The sequence below is a fragment of the Sceloporus occidentalis genome, unplaced genomic scaffold (genome assembly GCF_023333645.1).
Source record: "Sceloporus occidentalis isolate IW3139 unplaced genomic scaffold, rSceOcc1.0.p SCAF_162, whole genome shotgun sequence".
In the NCBI taxonomy this organism is placed as follows: Eukaryota; Metazoa; Chordata; class Lepidosauria; order Squamata; family Phrynosomatidae; genus Sceloporus; species Sceloporus occidentalis.
The window spans coordinates 1,181,629-1,209,045 of record NW_028317142.1 but is presented as its reverse complement, the minus strand read 5'-3'; the positions used below and the strand labels follow the sequence as shown (position 1 = coordinate 1,209,045).

The 27,417-nt window shown below is 38.7% G+C and overlaps 1 protein-coding gene across 1 annotated transcript; it reads right to left on the bottom strand.

Annotated features, from left to right (window-relative positions):
* Positions 1-562: 562 nt before the first annotated feature.
* LOC149279552 (ras-related protein Rab-31-like) lies at positions 563-26,276 on the bottom strand. The gene is made up of 7 exons (XM_089501042.1): positions 26,241-26,276; positions 20,244-20,323; positions 16,524-16,605; positions 6,652-6,723; positions 5,887-5,993; positions 1,382-1,491; positions 563-660 (listed from the first exon to the last, which is right to left on the bottom strand). Exons 1-7 carry the CDS (start codon positions 26,274-26,276, stop codon positions 563-565), a joined length of 585 nt encoding a protein of 194 aa, XP_089357168.1.
* Positions 26,277-27,417: the final 1,141 nt, after the last annotated feature.

Genomic DNA, 27,417 nt, shown 5'->3' with positions numbered 1-27,417 from the left:
TCTATGCAACTATGGAGCCCTGCCTGATTTAAAAAAAGTTAAAAACTCACATGTTACATGACATAAATATCATGCTACTTTATTTTAAAAGTATGGAAATATTTAGGGGTTAATAATTGTTCTTTTACTAACTATAACATATGTTGCTATGAGCAGTTAGGGTTATGAGGTTTGAAGTTGTGAAATATTGTGTAGTAGTGTAACAAATAGCAAACAAGCTGAGGTCCCAGTGCATGAAAAGCTTTGAGAACCCTAGTCATGTTTGTTTGCTCATACCCTCATTTTCATCTACCGGGAAGCCCAAATATCGTCTAGGAGTGACGAGCATGGAGGAAATGCAGAAAGATGGCTGTTCTCTATACTGTGCAATATCTGCAAATTATTAGTGGCTTTCTCTAAACAAAAATGTCTTAATAGTGCAGTTCCCAACATTTGTGCTTTTCTTGGTACTGAATTTGCATTTGAGGTTGAAATTACATAATTTTCCCACATTGAACCTTCATATCTTCTCACGGGAGCCCTATCTTCTTTCAAGCGATTATGGTCACTGGGTCAGATCAGATCAGCAGCATCGGTTTGGTGACTGTGAAGCTGGCCTTCCGAGTTTCATTGCACCGTTGGCCCCATTCTCATGAGGATCAAGGGGAGGGATTCTTCGACCTAAAATAGATACATACATATTGAACCATTTTCTTTTGTGAATCAATGAAAACTAGGCTCTAATTCTTAGCTTGTACAATATCTTCTCTGTTTTTGATGTTGCGTGTAAGATGTTAGTAGCCTCAAAGTCTTGATTAGGGTATTGACTTATGTTTCAGTGTCACAGTATGCAGAACATACATTTGTGGTGAAAAATGTTAACATATGATGTTCCCTTGGAAATGAAGGTCATTATTTCAGGTCTCAGAATGATAGTTTGAAAGATGGTAGAAGATTTATACACAGATACCCTAAACATTTTCTCAAGCTTCTACAAAAGAAGAACATCAGGGGAGGGAAGAGGGACAGAGGAATTTGGGCCCAGAGTTGCTATTAAACAGGTCCTACAAATCTAATTTAATATTATGGAAAATAACATTTTTTGTAAATCATTTTAAATTTTGTATTTTCTTTTAGACATTTATAAGTAAACCGCACATTGATTATCATATTGGAGCATCCCACTTTTCTCTCAGTATATTAAATGCATATGACAACTCAAAATTATATTAATATATCATATTATTATTGGAACCATTTGGTTGCCAGAAATGGGTTGTCACTGCAATAGAATCTTTGTAATTGACTATAAAGACTTTTTGTAACACTCAATGTCAGTTCATTCATAACACCCCTAGCACGGTAAATATACATACATAGTATGGAATATAAACATATTTACTTATGCCTTGAAAGAGTTCCTCAACATTAATGGCATTCTTTGCACTGGTCTCAACAACAATCGCCCCAATGGACTCTGCATATTCCCTGGCATCTTTCATTGTCACTTCCCTAGAAAATGAAGGAAAAATGTTAGAACTATAACATTAGTAATAATACAACTGTAAGTTACAATGTCCTCCTATCAAAATACATAGTACGACATCAGTGTACTGTATTATGTTCTGCTCCGACCAGAAGTCTACCAGGAACATCAGGTCTTTTCCTGATAATAATCTAGTTATTATTATTATTTACTGTTTTATACAGCGGCATCACATTCCGCAGAGGGCACAGCAGGTTATCAGGAGGCACATAAGCCATTGCTCATCAATGCATATGTCAAATGGTATTCTGGTTTTCATGGGATGGTCACAATTTTTAGGCACTGTCCACTCTAGATGCCTTAGTATCCCACTTTTGCAGGCAGCGAGGATCATGGGCCAGTTGAGAAAGATCCTCTGATCTCCCTTGACCGGCCCAGGGAGCTGTATAATCAATGGAAACTGAAGCTCCCACGTGGCCACCTTACAACGCTCTGCAACAGAGCATCACAAGGTGGCTTTTTGGGTAAGGTGTGCAACTTAAGCCAAGCCCTTCCTGCCTGCCTCTAGCACAGGTGCTTGAGACAAATAAAAAACGAATACATTAGTGTTTAACCCCTTAATGACAATTGCCAGTTCTGGCACGACACGGAAAAACAAGTCGTTTACGACAAATGACGTGCCAGAACCGGCACGTCTTTAAACGGGTGCAGAAAGCGATCTACGTTCGCTTTCTGCACCCAAACGGCGTTGCTGTAATGACTCGACCTCAAAGCATTCAGCTCCCCGGGGCGTCAACAACCGCCATACATTGTATGGCGGCGGACGCCCGTTTTAAAAGCTTTTAGGAGGCGATCAACGATCACCTCCTAAACTTAAATGGTGTCGCTGGAATGCCTCGATCAGGAGGCATCCAGCGACACCAAACACTTACCTCTAGATGGGCTGTGACCGCTCCGGAGAGCGGTCACAGCCGCTGGTGATCTTCGCCATCAGCAAGATGGCGCCGGCCCGGGAAAAAAAATTATAAAGATGAAAAAGTTCGCTAGACGGTCTCCAGACCCTGCAGGTACTGCATTCAACCATGCAAGTCAATGGAGCCCAGCTTTCTAATCACAGTGTGATTAGTAAAAATAAATAAAAAGATAAAATAAAATTAATAATAATTAGAAAAAAATAGTAAAAAAAAAACAGTAAAATGTAAAAATAATTTCCCACTGATGTCACTATCAGGGGAACCTTCAAGTTGAAAAAAATGTTTTTAATTTTTTTAAAAAAAAGGCAAAAAAAAATAAAATATATATATAAAAAATATATTTTTGTGAGCAAGTCCTAAAATTAGCACATTAGCTTAAAACAATTCTTGCATGGAAAGAGTTAAAATATTGGCATATTAAATGCCCATGGGGTGTCTACTTTAAAAAAATGTATGATTTGATGGGGTAAATTGAATTGGCCGGGTTCAACAATGTCCCAATTAACACGGGGGGAAGGATGGCCACACATCTAATTTCCAATTAGAAAAAATGCACATGTACCAAATGTGGCTTTTTAGTTCCCCCCAAAAATGACTATATCACTGTACTCGGGAGATGTTGCTGAACACATATTGGGGTGTCGTGTGATAGCGGCATATACCAGGAGCTGTAAATTCATACATTACATAGGTGTGTGGGGGGAAAAATACACACAAAAGAATACTACTGCAAACTTTGAAAAAATTCTGGTGGTAAAATGTGTGCATGCAAAGAGTTAAAATACCAGCATTTAAAATACCCTGGGGTGTCTAGTTTTCAAAAATATATGGTTTTGTTGGGCATACTGAAATGGCCCGGTTCAAAGATGTACCAAATAGGGCATGGGCAGTGGATCCCCACATGCCAAAGTTCAACATTGAAAAATGCGCATGTCCCAAATGTGGCCCTTTTGCCCCCAAACAGCCAGGCAAAATCATTCATGTGAGGTATCGCTGTACTCAGGAGATGTTGCCGAACACATATTGGGGTGTATTGTGATAGTGACATATACGAGAACCTTTTAATTCATACCTGAAGTAAAATGTGTGTGACAAAACAAATGCAAAAAAATGACTACCACAAAGTTTGACAAAGACTGGTGGTAGATATGGTGCATGGAAAGAGTTAAAATACTAGCATTTGAAATACCCTGGGGTGTCTAGTTTTCAAAAATATATGGCTTTATTGGGCACACTGAAATGGCCCGGCTCAAAGATGTACCAAATAGGGCATGGGCAGTGGATCCCCATATGCCAAAGTTCAACATTGAAAAATGCGCATGTCCCAAATGTGGCCCTTTTGCCCCCAAACAGCCAGGCAAAATCATTCATGTGAGGTATCGCTGTACTCAGGAGATGTTGCTAAACACATATTGGGGTGTTATGATAGTGACATATACCAGAACCTGTTTATTCATACCTGAAGTAAAATGTGTGTAAAAAAACAAATGCAAAAAAAATTACTACCATAAAGTTTGACAAAGGCTGATGGTAGAATTAGTGCTTGGAAAGGGTTAAAATACTAGCATTTGGAATACCCTGGGCTGTCTAGTTTTCAAAAATATATGACTTGATGGGGTAAATTGCATTGGCCGGCTTCAAATATACCCGAAATGGCACATGGGGGGAAGAATTACCAGATTTGGAAAAAATGGCTTTGAAATAGTAAGACGCTACCTGTACTTATTGCCCCATAATGTGTAGAAAAAAGCAAAAAAACATAAAAACATTGGGTATTTCTAAACTCAGGACAAATAGTAGAATCTATTTAGCAGGTTTTTTCATTACCTTTTATAGATGAGTAAAAGATTTTTCAACTAAAAGTTAGAAACAGTCATTTTTTTCTAAATTTTTCACCATATTTTATACTTTTTTTAATAGTAAATAATATGATACAATCAAAACAATGTCATCTAAAGGAAGCCCTTCTTGTCCTGAAAAAAACAATATATAATGTGTGTGGGTTCAGTAAACGGGAAAGAAGAAAATTACAGCTAAACACGAGCAAATGTTAAAACGGCCATTGTCACGAAGGGTACAAAAAGTAAAATCAGCCTTTGTCACGAAGGGGTTAAACATATTAAATTTCACAAGTACCGTGAAGACATTTTTCTGTATGGCAAACACATTGCTAATATACTTCCCAGTGTTATCTGTATTATATCTATAATGTAATGTATAATATGTGTAATTTATTTACTCCATCCCATTTCTATTTGATGCAGGTTCTTTTACTCTGTTTTTGTTTATGAAGGGTCATTTGCTTTGTAATGTCACACGTGGTAGAAACATCATGGAATGTCTTTTCGGTAAAATTCTTTTAGGTGTATTGTTATACAAAGTATTTCACTACATAACATGTTAGAGCAGTAAAACATGTGAAACCTGCATCTCTTCCAGCCACTCTCTATTCTCAAAGTAAATTTACCCAGAAATCTAAGTCTGGACAGTTGTATGTATCACAGACTGCCTCTTTTACACATATTTATATGGTCTTTAGTTACCAAAACAAAATATTAGCATATTTTGGATTAAATAAATGGATTCCATTCATTACATTAATTCATATGCATTTATTATATTTAAGTGCACTATAATAATTACCGTAATTCTCAAATTTGATAATACTTGGTGGATTAAGTTCAACCCATTTTATTGTGCTATTTATGTATTTATTGGCTTCTTTCAAAGATGACACACAATATACCCAGCAGAGGGCAGCAATATTCAGCAACCAAGTGCGAATAACAGGTGCTGGGCTACCCAATCTATTTGACCTTCACTAGCGCCCCATTGACAACCCCCGGGTCTTACGATAACTTACAACTTTAAAGTATTTTATTTCAGGAAAGGGAAATGTATGTGCCGATGGACCTATTAAAGAGACATGGTCCTGGGACTAAATCAGGCTCCATTTTAATCTGGCCCTAGTTGCATGCAGACCTAGACACACACATGATTAGGCAATTTCTGTGAAAAATATAAAAATACATAAAAATTTATTTTCAACACCAAAACTAATAAAGTTACCCGAGAGTAAAAAGTCTTAAGTAACTACTGATAATATCTTAAAAAATTGATTTTGCTGGTAGAATCATGTGATACTAACACGAGTGATGTGTAGAGGAACCGTGACTGGAACCATGTCACTGCTAGCACCCACTCTACATGATGTGAAGGAAATTCCCAGGACAACTTTAATTAAGCTCACTGAAGTAAAGTCATGCCATCCATCAGAGGCCCCATATTGTTAATTGCACTATATGCATTTGTATTTTGAAATATTTAGGGAACCAGCTGCAATAATTAACAGTTGGTATTGCAAACCACACACTCCCAGCCTTTTGGCTTCATTTGAGTGTGATGGAGGTCAGACTAGGTGCAGATCTATAGAAATTGGAAAATAACCTTATATCAGAGAGGTCACATTTGTTTCCAGCAATAGCCATCACAATGTTCTCAGGTCCATGTTCTTTTAATTCTTTCACCCATTTCTTCAGTGTATGGAATGAGTCCTGTGTTCCAAAAGAAAATAAGTGCGAAACCTATACAATACTACATGCTAATTAAATCCATATATTTACACATAGAAATCCTAAAAGCACATTTTTTCCAGATTACACACCACCAGATACAAAATGCAATTGGACACACCCAAATCTGTGCTTATATTGAACTCCTAGACAATATGGACCTTGTGAAACGTGAGTCCTATTTAGGGTCATCTTTAAATACAAAGGGGTTTGGGGTAACTCCTTCCATGGGCTTCTTCCCAAGTCTCTGTGCTGCTGGCTGATGAGTATCATATCCTGACTCTGTTTTTTGTTTTTTTATCGCTACACCTAATTCGCTACTTAACACTGTAAAAGACACTAAAAGACACTGCTCTTATATACAGTAAATTGCATTAGTAACATTGCATTAAATGTCTGTTGCATTTTAACTTTCCATTAAATACTCCTTCCACTTGTATGCAGTGTGCAAGTAACGTAATGTGTTTTTTATTCTTAAAACATTAATAATATATAGAAAGTTGCTTATATAGTCTCATCATGTATTACAATTTCCAGTAATGTATGACAGCATATTGGAAAACATCCATCTGCATGATCTCAAAGCCATATCTGGTTGTGCTAAATCCATTGTGGGAAACAGAGGTATTGAAAGGAGTACCTGTTTCGTGATGTCATATACAATAACTGCAGCAGCCGATCCTCTATAATACATAGGTGCCAGTGAGTGGAACTGTCAAAAAAGAAAGACATAAATACTATGTTTTTTCTGTAAAATTATGAACAAAAATAGGTAATCTGCATTTAAATTCACAATCCATTTTCTTGTTTCTCTAGCCATAGGACCATCTACATATGGCAGCTGTATAGTGAGTCCAAACTAAATTCAGCTGTATAATAGACCCCCATTACAAATACTGACTATACTGATCATCAGGGACAGCTAATAAGAGTGGATCTCAAATACAAGGAATGCAAAAGGATAATTAATCTGAAGAACACAATATTTATGGTCACAAGTTTAAAAAAGACATTATTATAGTTATTTGTTATAGACATTTAAGATGATTTAGTGTTGGTCCCTGCTGAACACCACACTAACTTGATTCTTTATGGTAATGCTAATAAAGTCCTTCTGAGACTTTCATTAGCCGGCATGACCAGTTGGATGGTTAAGACTGAGCCATTGTATTGTTTACAGGGAAAAGAAAAAATGTGGGTGCGCTAAGCTAGTCTCAGGCTCAAATAATACAAATGTATAATACGAGGCCTACCAAACAGTGTGAGCATGCTGCAAATACAGTGTGTTGGCTGTACAATGTATACCAAAAAAAAAAAAAAATTGCACCTCCCCCAACACATTAATAAGGTTTTGGTAGCAGTATAAACTGCTGTGTGTGCCCACTATGTAGGAGGTGAGAGTAGGATCTCACCCTACTGAGAGTGTGCCTTGATGTGGCGGGTGAGCTTAATTATGCTTTGGCCAATTCATATAACCAAAACCTCTCATTTATATTATGTTTATATAATTGTTGCCAGCTTTATTAGGGTGAGAAGCGCAGACAGTATTTTGTTTTTTGTATACATTGTATTGTTTACCACAAAGCAGTATGATAAAAAGGTTGCATAGCGTTCTGAAATGCAGATTTGTGAACTTTGTGCACAAGAAAAGTGTGATTTAAGTTAAAAATCCAAGGTGGTGTGCTTTAGCCATGTCAGTGAAGATGGTGAGAGATGCCTGTGCCATTGTAAGGCCACAAAGGAACACCTTTTTCTTCTTTTGGGGCCGCACTCCGTGAAGTAGCCCTTATCTCCCTCTCTGGTAAGACCATGGATGGATATTCTTGGTCTTCCTTTAAAAAGGGGAACCTCTAAAGTCTTCAAAGGGATATGGGAGCCAAAAAGTCAACCCACATTGCCCTGCCAAAAAGTTGAGTCTTCAGGGACCCGGTTCTACTGTGGTATTTCCACTCCATGCAGTTCAGTGTAAAAAAAACTCCATCAAGCAGAAAGGGATGCCAGAGTTGCACAAAAACAATTTGTGAACAAAAAAGTGCCATCATGTCACCTGTCTATAACTAGTATAATAAATGCGTAACAATCATGATCAGCCATGGAGCAGGTCAGTGTTTAAAATCAAAAAACCTTGCAAAGGAAGGGTTCTCACGGTTAAGGTATGCCTACTGGCCTAATCGACCTGTGAGTACCAGGGGGTACCTTACACAAAATACCACTGGTGATGAGCACCTCAGGCTTCCTTGGATCCTCAGCCTTAAGGGGAGATAATCAAGTTTTCCTCTTCTCACAGATACTCACCTGAAACTTTGTACACAAGGAAAGTGCCAATAGTTATTTTGGCATTCATTAATATTATTGCTGATATTTTTGTACCATACATTAAGCTGTACACTCACAACACATTCAGAATAAATATATATAAAATATAAAAATAAATATATGAATACAAATTGTTTAAAATTGTAATAATTATTTGTTATTGCTTACTAAAAACCTAATACTGGAATGTAAAGTCAAGGTGGTGCTTATTTAAAAATATTGGCATTTCTGATGACAAAATTCTACATTTTCCTGATACACAGGGAAATTATCCCATGAAATCTATAGTTTTCATCAGTTTGTCATCAGCCTTCATGCTTTTATGATACGTTTAGTCTCAATTGGAATAAATATGGCCCTTCTTTTTGGACATCCCCTATCCTGCCTGAAAAGGTCATATGTCATGTTATATTACCTTGATTATTTAACAGGGTCTAATGCATACCAAGGAACCCACTAAGCTCCATCAGGAGTCCCCAGGTGAAGAACTGCTTCATTGGGGCTCCTCTTAAATCTAGGGGTTGAGGAGCAGCGTTTGATCACATCCGTTACCAGCCAATGTTCTGCCCACTGTGGTTAGCCTTACACCCTGGTCTCCACAAGTACGGGAGATGGGAAGCTATGGGCAGCCAACTCTGGGAAGTTCCCAGGTATGGTCTTATGCTTAAAACATTTATATGTGTAGGCTGTGTGAGATTGTTATACATGTTCATATGCCCACGTAAATAGTAGTTACAACGATACTAGAATCACTGGGGTAAGCAGACCTTGTGCGTCAACACCCATTTGTACCAATTGTAACTCCCATGGAGGACCTATACAATCTCCATTCATTATGACTGCGTTACTAAAAAAAAGTATTTTATGCTGTATATACTAGTTTTATACATTTTTGTATGATTGCAAATTGATGTACCACATCACTACTGTTATCATCATTATATATTGTTTTGCTTGAATTTCTACAGTTCTTTTCTGTTCCATCTTTTTATAAACAGCTATACAAATGGGCTGACTAATTGAACTCTTCGCTAATTGTTACTTTTTGTTAATGTTGATTTCATACTGCGGGTTACAAATGTAATAGAATGTTAGGAACTGGGATACAGCAAAGGGGAATATTTTATTAAGCAAAATGTGCAGCCTTGGGCATTACTTGCCATTTAATCTTAATCAGAACCTATAATCAAAGATTCTTTAAATGTACATAAAAAAAAATTAAAATGGGGCTATTTATAACCCAAAAGAGGTAGTTGATAAGGCAGTTTAGAAATTAATGGCCGCAAGCATTGTTTTAATGGCAAAATAGCACAGTAATTTGTTTCGATCCTGACAGTCATATGAAACATTTTATCTAGTTATGCCGGGATCAAATTACTAAAAGCCCCTTTGAAACACCACGGTCCATCTGATTTTCTTTAAACAGACAAATTTTAATCCGGTAATGGATAGTCTTTTGCTAATACTATAATGTAAAGCAACAGTGGTGCATATAGTAAAGAACATTGATATTTCAGATGGGAAAATGCTTGATTACACACAGAAGTATTGGCCAAAAATAATTAACCAGGATAAAATGTTTCACTGGTTTTATCTCCTGCATTGAATCCAGCCAATGTTGTTTTGATGCACTGGTGGTGGATTAGAAGACAACTCCAAGGATAGCAAGGTTCACAAGATCATATATGTCATATGGCGCCATATACCACCCAGAATAGTTACTTTTCTAATATGCATATGAACATAACTATGTTTTTGAGTAGCCATTTGGCTTTAATCATAGGGTAAAAACTTCTATCCTACTGATGTAGCCAACAATTGCCTTTTTGTCTTTTCCTTTCCTATGTTTATTTTTTCTTGTAGAAAACAATGTAGATATTTACTCTAGTGCTTTTAACACTTTTATTATTGTTATACACTGAAAATAAATAATTACGATCCTGTATAATAAAAGGGGCCTGGCTTGATTGCTGCATAGATCTGACATGATGTCATCCCAAGTTAGAGCATCAGGCAATTGTCACCTTAAGTATGTCACTTAATTTTACAGAGTTTCTGCCAGAAAAGTCAATTGCTAAGCTCTTTTTTGGCAATAACTTATTCTGAATGATGTTTTCCATCTGTTCACGTGGTAATGTCTTCATGAATAACTGATTATGTTATGATTACGTTATGTAAGAAGTGACAAATGGAATTATTTCCAAGTCAAGAAGGAGGAAGAACAGGGATTTTAGTCCCCCTGGCAAAGGGCAGGGCAAGGTACACCTCGGAGCAACTTGGCCTGGGGAGACCGATGGACCGATGTCAGGAGTTAAAAGGTCTGTAAGAGCTACTCTATTGGTCGCTGGCACAGGCCTCCTCCTCTGACCAATAGAGTTGCTCATACAGACCTTCAACTCCTGGAGCCTCCCAAGGAGTTAAAGGTCAGTATGGGTGACTCTACTGGTCACCGGCAGGGAGTTCTTTTGGCATTAACCAATAAAGTGAGCCCCCTGATGACGACCAATAGAGACACTCTTATGGACCTTTAAAATCATTGCACCAAAGCTGAAGGCACAGGAAGCCCCACAGGGACAGCCTCTCCCAATATTCTTCCAATCAGAGGAAAGGGTGTGCACTGAGGCTCCACCCTTTTGCAAAAAACGCTCTGGATAACGCAGCAGATATTGGGGAAAATCGGACCAAGAAAGAAGAAAAAAAAGAGGTAAAGAACAGAAGAGGCAAGTTGGCGGAGAAGGTTGGTAGACATTCACAGAAAGTGTGAAAAAGAGTGAAGGAGTGTGAGAGAGTGAATAAGGGTGAGTGACAACTAATTTATTTTCCAAAGTGTAAAAGCACTCCAAATTTCATCTGAAACTAAAAGAGCAGGAAATTCCTTGTTTGAAAACAAATAGACCATTTGCACCAATCTGGTAATTAACAATGAGACATTGTATTGTTTACCACAGGCAGTATGATAAGACGTTGGGGTGTTTGTCTAGTAGATCTGGATTAGATAACAGAGCTAGAACACATACAAAAGGCTAATATGCAGCTGTATATGCAAGTATGCAAAAACCATTACTATTTAAAAAAATAGCACAATATTTTTGTAAACATATTGTTATCTCTATTAGCATACCTGGGAACTCTTCGGGTTTGATCCTGAGATCTCTGGGTGAAGCACCGCTTCACCGGGTCGCGGGAGCTGGGTCTTGACACGCCTCGCTCCCCGCCCTTTTCCCTTTAAATGGGGGTGTTTCCTGCTGATATCAGTGAGAACACCGTCAGACCAACGTCAGCGGGACCGCCCACCGACGTCAGCGGGACCACCCAGTGACATCACAGGACCGCCCAGTGACATCACAGGACCACCCACTGACGTCACAGGACCGCCCACTGACGTTACAGGACCGTGTCCCGCAAGGGAAGCCGGAGTGAAGAAGTTCCCAGGTATGTCTATTAGTAGTAATAAGCACAAAATGTTGAGAGTTCCCCTTTATGTAGGGTTCCTATGGAAGCTTTTCTGTTTTTCTTGCTTTTCTATAGCAAGTCTACATGTAGCCTCAGGATGTCTAGACGAAGAAGGACTTTTGGTGGCATTTCCATGATGACTGCATTCTTTTTGTTTATGAACATTTAATAGATTATCCGTACATTCTTGTTCTGAAGATGTTTTTGACAGGACTAGATGGAGGATGTTGCCTGCAAGATGTGATTTTTTTTTTTGCCATATTGCAACCCAGGGATCATTAAAATATCAATCACATCCATATACGGTATTGTCAATCTGTATAAAATATACAGGTTTCCTCCTCATTCAACAGATGGCATATGAGCCAAAACTCAACTCTCTGAACTCAAGGTCCAGATCCGGCAGAATCCATTGCAAACATGGTAGTAATTTTAGGCACCTTTTAATACAAATGAATGATCATAAGACTTAATCTGCTATATCTTTGTATTTTATATTCAACAATAATAATATTTTACCTCTCCACTTTTTTGTTTGTGTCAGCAGGATATATTTGGGGCCAAAACTATAGATTTTAATCACAGGTAAATCCATATGTAGCTCTATGTTTATAGCATGCCACACCTGTGTCCAGCCACCAGGTGGCACACCGCTAATATGACAGAATATCACCATAAAAATACAGATTTTCAGATTTCATTTTTTGTTTTATACTTATATAAAGTGAAATCATCAACCACAATTTAATATGCCGCCTAAAAAAGAAACCTTAATTACTGAACAATGGGTTAAACACTATACCAACTACAGATTTAGAATCATACTTTGTGACTAATTTGACAGTTGAGGTTGCCATGCAAACTTAAAAGGATATGGGTGCAAATATTTCTAGGGACAGGGTTCTTCCTTATCTTCTTTAACTTATCAACAAATTATATAGGCTTATATTTGATATACTGTACAAAAATCACTGAAAAGTGTGTAGACTGATTTTGGAGTTCACTAAATTGGTGGACGTATTTCTTTTCGCCATTTATTGTAGGTAAAAGATTCTACACAAGTTTCTAAAACCACAGAAAACATAATAGCGAGACAAGGCATGCACTAACCATCTGTTTATAATTCACAAGCTGGTCCACAAACTCTTTGCGTGCCAGAGGAATGAACAAAATGTTGTTTTGCAATGGCTTTACACATAATGGTATGCAGACACGTCCTTATGAGCTTAGGATGCTGCTACACGAAGAGAACCTGGTGAAGTACAAAAGAAGTTTTAGGGCAACATGACCTCTTCAAGGCACAAGAAAGAGTGTTTGGTTCACAGCTGCTCACAACATGGCTCTCACCCATTTCTTCAGTTTAGGGTCACCATATCATCGTTTGTACATCTATAGTGCTATTCTGCAGTATGTGGAATATACACTCACCGGCCAGTTTATCGGGTACACCTTGCTAGTACCGGTTGGACCCACTTTTGCCTTCAGAACTGGCTTCATTCTTCGTAGCATACTTTCTACAAGGTGCTAGAAACATTCCTCAGAGATTTTGGTCCATATGGACATGATGGCATCACACAGTTGCTGCAGATATTTCGGCTGCTCATGCGAATCTCCCGTTCCACCACATCTCAAAGGTGCTCTATTGGATTGAGATCTGGTGGCTGTGGAGGCCATTGGAGTTCAGTGAACTCATTGTCATGTTCAAGAAACCAGTTTGAGATGATGTGAGCTTTGTGGCATGGTGCATTATCCTGCTAGTTATAAAGAGATGGACATGGTCAGCAAAAATACTCAGGTAGGCTGTCACTTTTAAACGATGCTCAATTGGTACTAAGGGGCTCAAAGTGTGCCAAGAAAATGTCCCCCACACCATTACACCACCAGCCTGAACCATTGATAGAAGGCAGGATGGATCCATGCTTTCATGTTGTTTATGCCAAAGTATGACCCTACCATCAGAATGTCGCAGCTGGAATCGAGACTCATCAGACCATGCAACGTTACTCCAGTCTTCCATTGTCCTATTTTGATGAGCCTGTGCGAATTGTAGCCTCAGTTTCCTGTTCTTAGCTGACAGGAGTGGCACCCGGTGTGGTTTTCTGCTGCTGTAGCCCATCTGCATCAAGGTTCAACGTGTTCTATGTTCATAGATGGTATTCCGCATACCTTGGTTGTAATGAGTGGTTATTTGAGTTACTGTTGCCTTTCTGTCATCTCGAACCAGTCTGCCCATTGTCTTCTGACCTCTGAGATCAACATGGCATTTTCGTCCACACAACTGCCGCTCACTGGGTATTTTCTCTTTTTCGGAGAATTCTATGTAAACCTGTCACGACCCAGGTAAGCAGGTCGGGTAGGAGCCCAGTAGCAGGGGATACAAAGGGTTCCGTTTGTACCCCACGATGCATGACGGTAAGTGGGGTGGTACGGACAGGCGCAATAAAACACAGTACAAACAGAATACGTGGAAAGGTACTGTATTGATATAGGTGATATGACCAGCAAGTAAAGGCAGAAAGTCTCTAGGCAGGATGCCCACTGGCAGGGCTGACGGATACGGAGGCCCACTGGATGGGCTGATGGCAGGAGGCCCACTGGCAGGGCTGGTGGCAGGAAGCCCACTGGCAGGGCTGACGGCAGGTACAGGCAGGTAGCTCAGGTACAGGCAGGTAGCTCAGGTACAGGCAGGTAGCTCAGGTACAGGCAGGTAGCTCAGGTACAGGGCCAAAGCAGAGTGGTCATAACACTACAATGCAAAGGCCCTGACTGCAGGGCTAGGCAGGCTTATAAAGGCCACGTAATTAGGTAGCAAGGAGCACCTGGACATGATAATCAGCCAGAGTGGTCCTGAGTGGCAAGGGCGGCCACTAGTGGTTGAAAACGGGAATGAGCCACACAAAGTATGAACAAGTCCAGCCAGCGAAGGGTGAAAACGTGACAAAACCCTAGAGATGGTTGTGCGTGAAAATCCCAGTAGATTAGCAGTTTCCAAAATACTCAGACCAGCCCGTCTGGCACCAACAACCATGCCACGTTCAAAGTCACTTAAATCCCCTTTCTTTACGATTCTGATGCTCGGTTTGAACTTCAGCAAGTTGTCTTGACCACGTCTACATGCCTAAATGCATTGAGTTGCTGCCATGTGATTGGCTGATTAGCTATTTGTGTTTACAAGCAATTCAACAGGTGTACCTAATAAAGTGGCCAGTGTGCATATGTGGAACTCAAATATGAAAATCAATTACCTAATAAAATATATACCTTCCCCATAATTCAACTAAGCACTTTATTGGTGGTGATGAGCAATGTAAAAGGTTATATGTGTCGTGGAAAAAAGGCCGATCTGGTGACCAAACACCCAGGGCCGGATTGGCATACCGGGCCCGCAGATTACCTCTGTGTCACTCGCACACTGCGCAAGGAAACTCTCTTTTCTCGCTCAGGTTCCTGCTTTTCCTGGGTGGAAAAATAGAGTTTCTTTGCATAGGAAGAAGTGTTGAAGACTGTTCAGGAGCAAAGGTGGAACAGGCAGGCTACTTAACGGGCAGGTATGGGCAGGCTGTTGGGGCAAAGATGGCATAGACAAGCTGCTTGAGGCAAAAGTGGCACTGTGGGATCATGTTGCTTGTGAAGTTTGGGTGCCCCAGGGCAGCTTTTGCACCAGGGTCCTGTGGTTTCTGGTCACACCACTGGTAAGGCATGTGGGCACATGAGCTCAAGTACGCAATAAAATACATGGGGCTGGTGTCCAAATATTTTCATTCCCAATCTGGCCCTGCATATGCCTATTTCTGCTACCTTGCAGATGGAGAACAGAAAACGGACCCAGCCAGGCAACAGCCACTAGAATACATGACCAGGCTCTTTTATGTGAAACACTGCTGGCCACATTCTTCTAGGAATATGCCACTTTACAGATCTCTGGTCAAACTTCAGCCAGAGTATTGTGTACCGTTTTGGAGGCCCCATCTACAAAAGCATAACAATCTGGAGAGGATTCAGATGAGGGCTGCTAAAATGGTGAATGTTTTGCAAGATTATAATTATAGGAAAAACCATGGGCTCTCAATTTTGGAAGAGAGAAGAAAAAGAGGAGACTGGGAAAAACACTTAAACACATAAGGCATTTACCAAACTACAAGAGTGAAGTTTATTTTAATGGGGGCACAAAGTGTTGGAGCAAGAGGTCATAATTTTAAACTGGAGGGTCAGAGGCTGATATAATTTAAGGAACGTTTACTTTACTGGCCTTACACTGACCCTCCATTATATTCAGCCTCTGTCACTACATCCAATTTAATTCTAACTTGCCTTGCAATAATGGCCCACACGGAAACAGCTCCACTCAATATTATCTGATTTAACATCAATTTTATATTATATAACACATATTTTTGTTTATTTCATTCTCTCTTCCTTGGATTCATTGACTTTGAATTTTTAGACCTATAGTTTACACTACTGAATGCGACAAATGCATAAATACATATAACTTGACATGTTAATTTACATACATACTGTATAGTGTATGCATTTTTGTTATGTGCAGATTGAGAGAATTGTATAGTGTCTGCTTTATATAAAGCATGATACATGATATTCACTGAATATTCTTTCATACTTATATGAAAAAAAATACTATTCAAACACAAAATCTTTATTAAACACAGAAAAGTTATATATTCATTAACTGATGGCTAAACTAAATTGGCAATCAATGTTTATAGTAGCTTATATACTTACGCGTTCCTGACCAGCAGTATCCCAGATGAGAAATTTATGTAGTTCACTACCGCAAGGCACTGTTTTTGTCATAAATGATGCTCTGTAAACATGGAAAATACAATAATATATCAAGTGGATGCATTGTATGCCCAAACAGACACCAAGAATTAATAATATCCAATGACAAGTTGAGTATATAATTGGTATAGCTGACACCATTTGGCCTCCATGGACAGCCAAGCAAGTCCCAGAGAAGTAGCATTTTTACTTCTCAATTCTGGAACATAAAAGAACCATCGATGGTAGCTCCCTTTAACACTGCCAGTAGGAACAAGAGCAAGCCAGACTGCTTAGAATGCCAATATAAACAATATTTGTAGAGTCCATGTCAAATAGTCTACATAACAGTTAGCTGTGGTTATGCAACCTAGTGTTGTGCTAGTTAAGCTGCACCTTACCCCATAAAAATACTACTGGAAAATAATGAACCCATATCCAGGGCTGCTCCAGTCCTTGAGGGCCAAAAACAGGTCAGGAATTCTATGTATTCTTGTCAAACTACAAATATAAATAAATGTTTTATCAAGATGCTCCTTCCGTGTCTCTTTTCTTTAATGTTCCTAATGAGATGGGCTTAAAGGAGCAGTAATTCCAGCTTTTTTATTTCCATGGATCACTGCAAACACAGTTTGCATTGTTAATCCCAAATAAAATGAAACAAGCAATGTTTCACTTAGAAAGAACTCTCGCTTACAACAGCCAAGAACCTGGGGTTGTAAGTTAAGCAAAAGAACAGTTATTTATGTTTAAAAGAAATTACATGACTGGTCCTGCTATTACATATTTCAATTCATCAGATTCATCCCAAATGTGTTCAGTGGGGTTAAGGTCAGGGCTGTGTGCAGGCCGCCGGAGTTCCTCCACAGCAAACTTATCAAACTATGTCTTTATGGACTTTGCTTGGTGCACAGGGGCACAGTCATGCTGTCATGCCCCAGGGAGTACCCCCCCACACACACACCACACTTTAAAACAGCATAACTGCTATCATTATATATTGAGGTACTCTACTGCCTTCTCCAAACTGTTCCCACAAAGTTAGAAGCAATCAATTATCTTAAATGTCTTTGTATGCTGTAGCCTTAACATTAACCTTCACTGGAACTGAGAGGCCCAGCCCAACCCCTGAAAAACAGACCCAGACAAATACCCCTCCTCCATCTGCCAAACCCAGATTCGGACATAAGAATTGAGAAGCATGATTCATCATTACAAACAACACGTGGAAGTCCAGTGGTGGTGTGCTTTACACCACTCTGGCTTCTATGCAGCTGCTCAGCCATGGAAGCCAATTTCATGAAGTTCTGATGCACAGAGCTTGTGCTAAAGTTGCTTCCAGAGGCAGTTTGGGACTCTGTAGTGAGTGATTCTACAGGGAACAAGCATTCAGCAGCCCCACTCTGTGAGTAGTTCGTGGCTGAGCTATTATACGTTTCCACTTCACACAAATTATCACTGAGCTCTTCAGTATGACGCATCGTACTGCCATTTTTTTTTCTATGGAAGTTGCATGCCCCTGTGTGGATAAAGCACCTAATCTCAATTTTAGGAGGGGTGTCCAAATACTTTTGGTCATAAAGTGTATATACCACAATTTTACATATTGTTTATATTGTTAGAGGAAACATGTTACAATTCCTACTGGCATTATATTGGGATTCCAAAATACCACAATAAAACCATAATAACAAGAGTAATAGATTTTCCATGGTTTTGTCTCAGATACAACAGCTCCTTATTCAAATCTAAAGAAAAGGTACCTTTCACTGATATATTTACCACATGGGTAAACCTTACATTAAGATGCTTCCGGTGTTATATAAGTTAGTGGCTTAGTGGAGAAATGTACAGTTTTAAATACAGTTGAAACACATGTCTTGCCAAATATTTTGCAATTTTAAAATTGTGAGGTAGTGTCTAGGTTAGGAAAAGTAATTAATAAGAAGACCACTCTGGTGTATTTTGGGATACAGTTATAACTAGAATTTAGAATGGTTCTTGTGGAAACTGTGCTAGGCAAAAATGGATAATACATTTTGAAAATATTTGTCCATTTCATGTTTCTTACATTCATAAATCTAGATGTGATAAAAAATTGTGTAAACCTATTTGTACAAAGAGGTATATTTACGCAGTTGGGAACGGACAATGTCTTAGTAGCCTGCATTACGGTGCATCCCTGCTTAGAAGAGTCTCAAATTGTATGCGTAACATATACAGTAGCTCTGATGCCATTTGATTCATAATATTACAAAATAAACTAATGACGCCGAGCAGTAGTGAGTAATTAAAGTAGGAATTAACATATAATACTAAAAAGTAATAAAATAATAAAATAATACTAAATAGTTCCTCTGGGTCACATACTAACATACCCAAGCACACATAACATACCTAGACTCCCTTACCCTTGTGAAGCCTCAGTCTGTCCTTAAAGCAGCTTTCACACAATGTGTGCTGCTGCGCTACTACTGTGAAGTCATGCAACAATATGTGACCCCGCTGAAGCCTGCCTCCTCCTTGAAATTAGAGGCATAAAGATGTAAGTCCAGACTTACTCGGGACCTCTTTATACTTACGACCAGTGGGGGGCAATTGTGTATTGTTATGCTACTGTACTTCCTTCCACCTAAGCCAACAGAGGTAGAGGTGTGTGTGTGTTAATATTTTATACCTTGCTGACCTGATCTGTGTACTATACCTGGCTATCCTGATTACCTGCTCTTTGTACCAGCCTTAGCTTAGTCTGACTACCTGTTTGGTGTACCGACCTGGCACTGGCTAACTGTTCTGTGCTCTCCCCACCTGACCTGGAATCTTGTGGCACCTGTCTTGGCATTTACCTGCAGCATTACCTATACAGGTATCTAGCAATTCCTGTAATGCTTTGTTACTCACACTCAGAGACTATTCACTGTATATCTGTGTATACCTGAGCTTCCTCAATGTTGGGATCATCAAAGTCCCTGTCTGCCTAACTTGGGGCTCAACCCCTGCTAGGTGAACTACTGCAGTGAGTGCTCCTGGGTCACGGCAGTGGTGACAAACACCATATGCCGACAGATACATTCATGCTAACAACATACACTAACACTTGCAAACATGCGAACATCAGACACTAACATACACACACTCTAACACCATGCAGTAACCCAAGTACAAACATGCTGACACCATATACTCACACACACCAGCTGCCACCTGACTGCTTTTACTTCACTCTCTCTTTACCCTTTGCCCACCTTGTTAATTGTAAGTGTAATCTTAACTTTACAGGGAGTACAAATTTTAAAGCTCTTCTTCTTTCAATTCTCCTTGAAATATTTGTCTTCCTCTACAGGAACCCTGGGTCTGAATGGCTGAACTGCAAACCAGCAGAGCTAACATGGTGAGCAGAACTAGGTGTTGGGTTCAAGCCGACATCAGATCACCCAGCCCAAGCAAGCTCCTGACATTCATTCGGGAACAGAAACTTTTGTAAATGTGTAAACTGCTGTCAAAGTTCACATTTTAAATTCTTCACCAGAAGCTGAAGATATTTTAAGGTTTAGCGTCATTTTACAGAGCATGCCATGTTCTGCACATGTATTATGGATACACTATCAATGGGTAATTTAATGAAACAACTCTGTAATTCACAGTAAGAAGAATTGAAGATACAGTTTGTAGTTCACTTACCCAATCGTAGGACTGATATTGTGATCAAAATGATCTTGGACAAATCGGCAAACTATACTTGATTTCCCAACCCCTGTGTCCTGTAAAACATAGTAGTTTAGGTGGTTTAACTAGAAAACCAAAAATCACATGAAAAAAAATCAAAGCCAACAATGTTTAAATTATTGAAAGCATAATACATAATACTGCAATCTGACATATAGAAAAATAACCAACAATCGTATTCATCAGTCCCAGGAAATATGACAAATATTATTACTGTGTGTTATTACATGAAATTTATGGATAGGTAAAATGTTTTCTTTCGTATATCATACAATTTGACTTTTCAAGGCATGCATATAATTTGACTTAACTTTGCCTTGACACAAAAGCCAACAATAACTTTGAAATACCCACTATTCTGAATAAAACCAAGTTTATGTTTACTCATTTATTCAGATTGGAAGGAAGATGTACATATTGCTTTGCATTATGACATTATTTTTACAAATTAACTATTTAAAAAAAAAATAGGATGCATTATTCTATTGTTATGCTAATATTTAACTTGGGTCTCTGACACAGAAATAATTACCTGTAGCTGGGCTGTTATGAGATTAATTTTTGAAGGCAGAACTGTAAGGCCCAAAAAATTGAGTGACCCTGTTTCCAGAGCTCATATATCACTGAATTCATAACAGATGATCATAGAAGTTACGGTATGTGTTCTTTAATCAGCAGAAGGTTGTGGAGCAATTAGGGTCATCCCAGCACAAAAAAAATATGAAAGTCCTTAAATGTGCCTTAATAGTTGTAATATGACTGCAATACATGTCCTGATACAGACATTTATAGGGTGATTTAGAAACAGGTAGGTTTTATTAAAGGTGTTGTTCCACTTAGGGGAAAAAAAATTGAGCTTGTACAACCAAGCCGGGCGAGTTTTGTTGGCTTGGAACTCCACAAAGCCAATTGGTCTAAACAGATGATGTCTCCAATGACACCAACTATTAACGAGTGAGGACTACATTTATTTCTATATCAATATGAGTTATATGGATTTCATTTCCACCATTTGTTCCCCCTCGGCACAATAGGAACGGGGAAGGTGATCTTTGTATATTGGTTCAGACTGTGTAAACCACATAGAAACATATGTTAGTCTATGTAGTTGGTATTGTAAAAGTACTGAAGTAGGGATCATCCTTGTTTCAGAGTGCTTTGCTGATTCTCTCTGTGCACTTGTACATTTAATAACTCACTCAACACAAAAACTCATGGTCTCTCCTTTGCTGTGTGTCAGGAGGAGGCTCCAACACATACAACACTATGTGGGAGCGTCTCTCCTTCCTGCACACAACACTATCCAGTAGGCCTCTCAACTGCACAAACACAACACTAACCACAAGACCTTTTTAGCCTAATTCTTTGTGGAGGGACATACAACAATGGTCCTCTCATAATGCACTTTGCTTTAAGTCTTGACCAGTGTGACTGACAATTCCCAGAATGACAAGGCCTTCATATGTAGGCAGGTTATTGTTTTACAACAAAACAGGGTTATGTATAATAATGACATATTTAAACAAAGGATGATAGTTGTGTTCACCGGAGCTTACAATTAAAAATGTATTTAAGGTAGGCAAACAGGCTGAGTAATATCTTTGCAGTCAAGGATTTGTAATGACTTTTATTTATTAAGTCATTTTATTTATAGTCTTATGAAAATGGTATTCATCATATACACTTCTCCAAAAGGAAAGATACAATTATCTGCAAAAAGCTGAAGAGGCATTCATTCTAGACCTTCCAAGGATGTGTACTGTATACTTACATATTTCCTATTTGTACACACAATAGAAACAGCTAAGGGCTTCCTAAAATATACACACACACAGGAAATTCTTGTTCCTCTTCTTACACATTATTCCGTAGTTTATGAAAGTTTTTAAAAGTAGTCATTCAAATCCAAAGCCGTCAAACATCCTTAACCACTATAAGGTGAGCATTAGGGTCAAAGGGTCATTAGGGTCATAGGGACAAAGACAACTACATACAGGATGGTGAGTTAGGTAAGTGGGGTTTATTCACTAAAGCATGAGATCTCCACCTTCAGTGGATCTCCTCTCGGCTTCTGTCTGGGTGAGAAGGAAAGGGCTGCATATCCCTTTAGGGTGTGCAGCCCCAGAAGACAAAGATTGGGGACTTGGCTCCACTTTGGCTTTCTTCATGAAGGATCAATACACAACAGTAGACGACCGAAGAGCACTACCTCGGGCTCTAACAAAAAATAAATAAATAAAAGAGATGCAAGTGAATTGGGGCAAAGAAATCTTAATCTTCACTATGTCTTATGAATGTCCAGCCGTGACAAGTTCCTCATGCAAGAAAGACTGAGGTGGCATTTCATTACACAGACAGAATATGACAACATGGAAAAATCCATTCGGTCCATCTGTTCTTCCTATTTGTACTGTGAATTTTTTTTGTTAGTGCTAGCTCTTGACTTATATAGATATTGATATAGAAAGAAAATATGAGATGTGAATAAGGATATTCAAATTAACAGCAAGCAATAAAGGAAACGGGGAAAGTTTATGAGAACAAAAGGAAGACCTTAGCTATGTTCACACCATAGGATGATTGCCAGACCAACAAAACAAAGACTCTGTTTAATCTGTTTTTCTTTTATAAGTAAAAATGCAGGGAAATAAACCTCCAGGCAGTGAATATTGTATGGCTATCAGTAATAGATTGTTATTATTTATGCAAAAAGTATGTATCCTAAGGGGAATCAATCATATGCTGTAGATTTTTATGTCATCAAACATATTCCTTGTACACAACTAGCGTGTGTTGTTATCTATATCATTGCCATTTTTTTAACTTCAAGATTTTGGCATCATACAGTATATTTCATAATAATACCAATGATATCCAGTGAAATCAAGTTAAAAAATAAAGGCATCATTTTAGTAGAAAGGAAAAGAGAGAACGTTGCACAAAGGAATATTTTTAATTCTTAAGATTTAACATTAAATATATTAACATTAAATATAATGAAAACCGGTATATTCCTAGTATTGTTTAGATCATATACAGAAGGCACAACATATTTTTATCCTTATGTTAGTGCCACCTCCCAGATGGAAAAAGTTATCAGAAAGAATTTCCAGGAAACACATCATTTGTGTTTCTCCTCTTTCACTGAAACAAGGACAGAGGTTAAAAGCCAGAGGGGGAGGGCAGAACAGACAAAAAGCATGCCTGACATTATAATTCTTCTTCACTGACTGCACTAAATTCTTGTTTGGCTACACTAGAATATCAGGAATAATTATTCACATGTGATATTGCAAAATCTCCTCCTCCCTTGTTTTCCCAATGAACGTTGTATGAAAATAAGCGGACTTCAATTCATCTTATGGGATGTTTGTGTCCCATAAAATAAATAGCTCCAGCTATAGAACATAAACAAAAGTTTTAGGATTTCCTAATTTTCTGTGAGCAAGTTGTTTATGTATTGTAAAGTGATCAGTCTAGAACTGGGGTAGTGAATGTGTAGCTGTCCAGCTGTTGCTGAACGAAAGGTCTCAGGGTCCTGAACCAGCCCTACACTCAGAGCTGATGACCTTCTGTGTTTTACCTGGAGATTCTCCTTTTTGCTTTTAGAGGAAACAGAATTAAACTCTATTAAATATATTGTTGCTTGTGAGGTTCAGGCTACTATGCAAATGTAATGGCACAGACTCTGTACCACAGTGTGCTTGGAAACCAGATGTAAACACCCAGATGAGCCAGAGTGACCAGTTACCAGCTTTTTATAATGGTTATGGGCTGCCTGGGTTTTATGGTACTTCAACAACAGCTGGAGAACCACTCATTGGCAACCAAAGACTGGTTGTATGGCATATAATCATGTCTTAAACGTTCTATGTGTGCATTTGTTTTGGCCATTTCTTGACTCATTTTTAGACATTACAATTTGGGCCAGTTTTGTAACATTTAAATAAGTGATATTGCAATTAATCGACATTCCATGTACGTTGGATTGCGAAAGCTTCAAACACTACCTTTGGATATCTGGTGGCAAAAGTTGGAATGTATGGCTCACTATAACATACCACTCAACATTTCAAATGACAAAAGAGCGTCCAATTAGGCTTTAGATGAAGAATGTGACGGAACCCTCCATCACTGGGGCCACTGGAGAGGCCCGAGAGCCAGCCTCCTCCCTATTGACTATGGGCCCTGGCTTTGTAAAGATTTATGTGTCTACCCCCAGAATTATATCACCCCATCACTTGCTGAGGGGATTATATCTGGTAGACAGCCAGGATCTGCAACCAGGGTGTGACCGCCATTGTTTTAGTTTAATGTCAGTCCCCCCCCATCCCATGGTGCACTACTATGTTGTATAAATCAGTCCGTCCCCCCCAATGGTGTACTATATGTTGTATAAGTCAGTCCCCACCCCAGTTCCTCCACTACAGACATTTACACCGGCCAAGCCATCCCTGGAACTTATTATAGTGGAGGTTGGTCCCAGGCTAAGGGAGCACAAATCAGCAGAGGTAGTCGGTCAGACTATCTAGCTACGTAACAAAGAATACTCATTTTATATACACTATGTAATATATGAACACATTTTCTGCTAAATTACATACTGTAGGAGGATGGACTCTTGGGATGATGACATGATTTCACACTGCCAGTAGAAAGAGGTTTAATGTTAAGTACTGCTCTGATAATGCACTATGTATGTTTTGGAACCAATATCTATTTTGTAAACATTTTATGTCTAATCTCTATTCTATAAGTAGGAATAGTGATATAAAGAGCACTAATGCAATGGAGGTACTATCATGTAAGCAGGTTATCCAACAGCTTATGGTCCCCATTGGCCTTTGTCCCCTGACAGGATGTGGTAGGTGACTTCTCATAGTAAAATTATAATAATTGCAAAATATGTATATGATCTCAAACCTATGATATATATCATTGCATTTGTTAGTCTATGTATACTTATTCATTTCATTACTTATGTTAGTTATCTGGTTCTCTCCAAAATATATTTGCCTTGGGCATCTGAAAACTTACAGCCTCTACTCTTACATAGATGTTTGGCAAAGGAGTCTGGCACTCTCTTATAGCAATCTTTGGTGAAGCTGCGTAAATTGTTGGCGCTATATAAATAAAAGATAATAATAATAATAATAATAATAATCAGGTAGGGATCTGAGGGCAATGCTTTTCAGGAGTCCAGCTATTAGTATATCTCAGTGCTATCATCATACTGGGACCTTCCCGGTACAGGCTACCCAGGGCTTGACCCAGAGTCAAACCTGGAAAGTTCCCGGGTATGGTTATCACATAAAAAAAAAGTATTTAGCCCAAAAAGGGTAAAGAAAATCATGCTGATCCACAATTTAAGTAACTTTTAACCTAGAATCTCTATGGGGGCAGGGATCGCATTTCCTAATGTATGCATTCCTGTTGTACCTGGATCATAATGTCTGTATGACTAGTCTGCCTCTTATATGACTCCACTAATAGTGCCTTCCCTTTTGCGATACTGTAAACTGTAAAGAATTATGTGCATCTGTTAGAGCTATATAAATAAAATATAGTACAAATACATAAATACATACTTAATGCATTCTAGCTTTCCATTGTGTTAGCTTTGTTATTAACTACAAATAGTTAAAATCATAAATATTTTCCCTTTAAGGTATCCTTTTAAACAGCTCTTTCTCAATATCCTTCTTTATATTATTGAGCATTTCACATGGCATTCTGGGATTTGTAGTCCTGCTTTGTGTCTCACAAAACGCAGAAGAATGTAGGAAACAAAAAGGAAAATAGAAACAAAAACTTGTTCACCGGAAATTGGTGGAAATTTGGAAGAATAATGTGATGAATTTTCTATTCCCAATCTCCTGGTACAGTCTCTTTATGATATTAGCATCCTTCCTCATGCAGACCTTAAAAAAAAAGAGCACAGAAAGCACTTACCCCAAGAAGGCAAACTTTCAGCTCACGAATAGCCATCCTTTAAAAGCAGTTTTGTTTCTCACAACACATCATCAACAGACAAGGGCTTCACACAGATCTCCCCCAGCTCTGCTTCAGTACGCTCTTGTGGATTGCATGCAAATAATATCCTGACTTAACAAAAAAAGGGGAAAAATAGGGGGGAGAGAGAGAGAGAGGAGGTTTTAATTCCTCCAAAACAAACGGAAACCAGTCTGGGCTATTTATGGGCAGCCTATCACATGGCGTGCACACAGCTACTCATTTGCTGGTTTCGTAATCCTTCAAAAATGCGGCATATTGCACAGAAAAAGCTTTAGTTTTTGCAAAGGGGTTGGAGGAGCGCGTATTGATATTTAACAAAGAAGCAGTAATAAATGCAACTTTTTTCCCAAAATTTTTTCTAAGCGAATTGTACAAAAGAAATGTAATGCAAAACTCCTTTTTTATATAAAGGTGGAATTTTTGGAATCGCTTTTTTTTATTATTACTATTATTATTATCTTTTATTTATATAGCGCCAACAGTTTACGCAGCGCTTAATACAATACATAAATTCAAGGGATAACACAAGACAAGAATTGACAGACTAAGACAAACTGATACATTCGGTGGAGAGGGCCCTGCTCGCAAGTTTATTTTAATCCCTTAAATCCCCATAAATGCAATATTTTGATATGACGGGGGCTTATTTGTAATGGGAAGTGGATAAGTAAAGTAGCCTTCCTGGGTCACATTGAAGCATGCATCAAATAAGCACAACCTGTACATACGATAAGGACAAGGACCAAGTAAGGTTTTAGGCTTTACAAAGAGTAGGGGGAAATGGGCAGACTAAATGAGACGAAAGGTTGTTCTACTTATATCCATTGTACAGCGCAATGGAATGATTGCGCTATTTAAAACAATAAATTGTTATTGTCTTCATTTTTTGTTATGCCATCATTGGCTCCTAAATTCCACCTTCATTGTTACGTTACCCACAGACACAAATGTGGTTCTGGCATTACCCCACACTATCCAGCCACAATAATTCCGTTTTATTCAGGGTAGGTGTTACAACATGCGCGTGAGAATAGTTGTGGAAACTACAGTGGCTTCTAGCAACCTAAGCTGCCCGGAAGATCGATTGAGTTTGAGCTTGGGTGCAGACAATGCC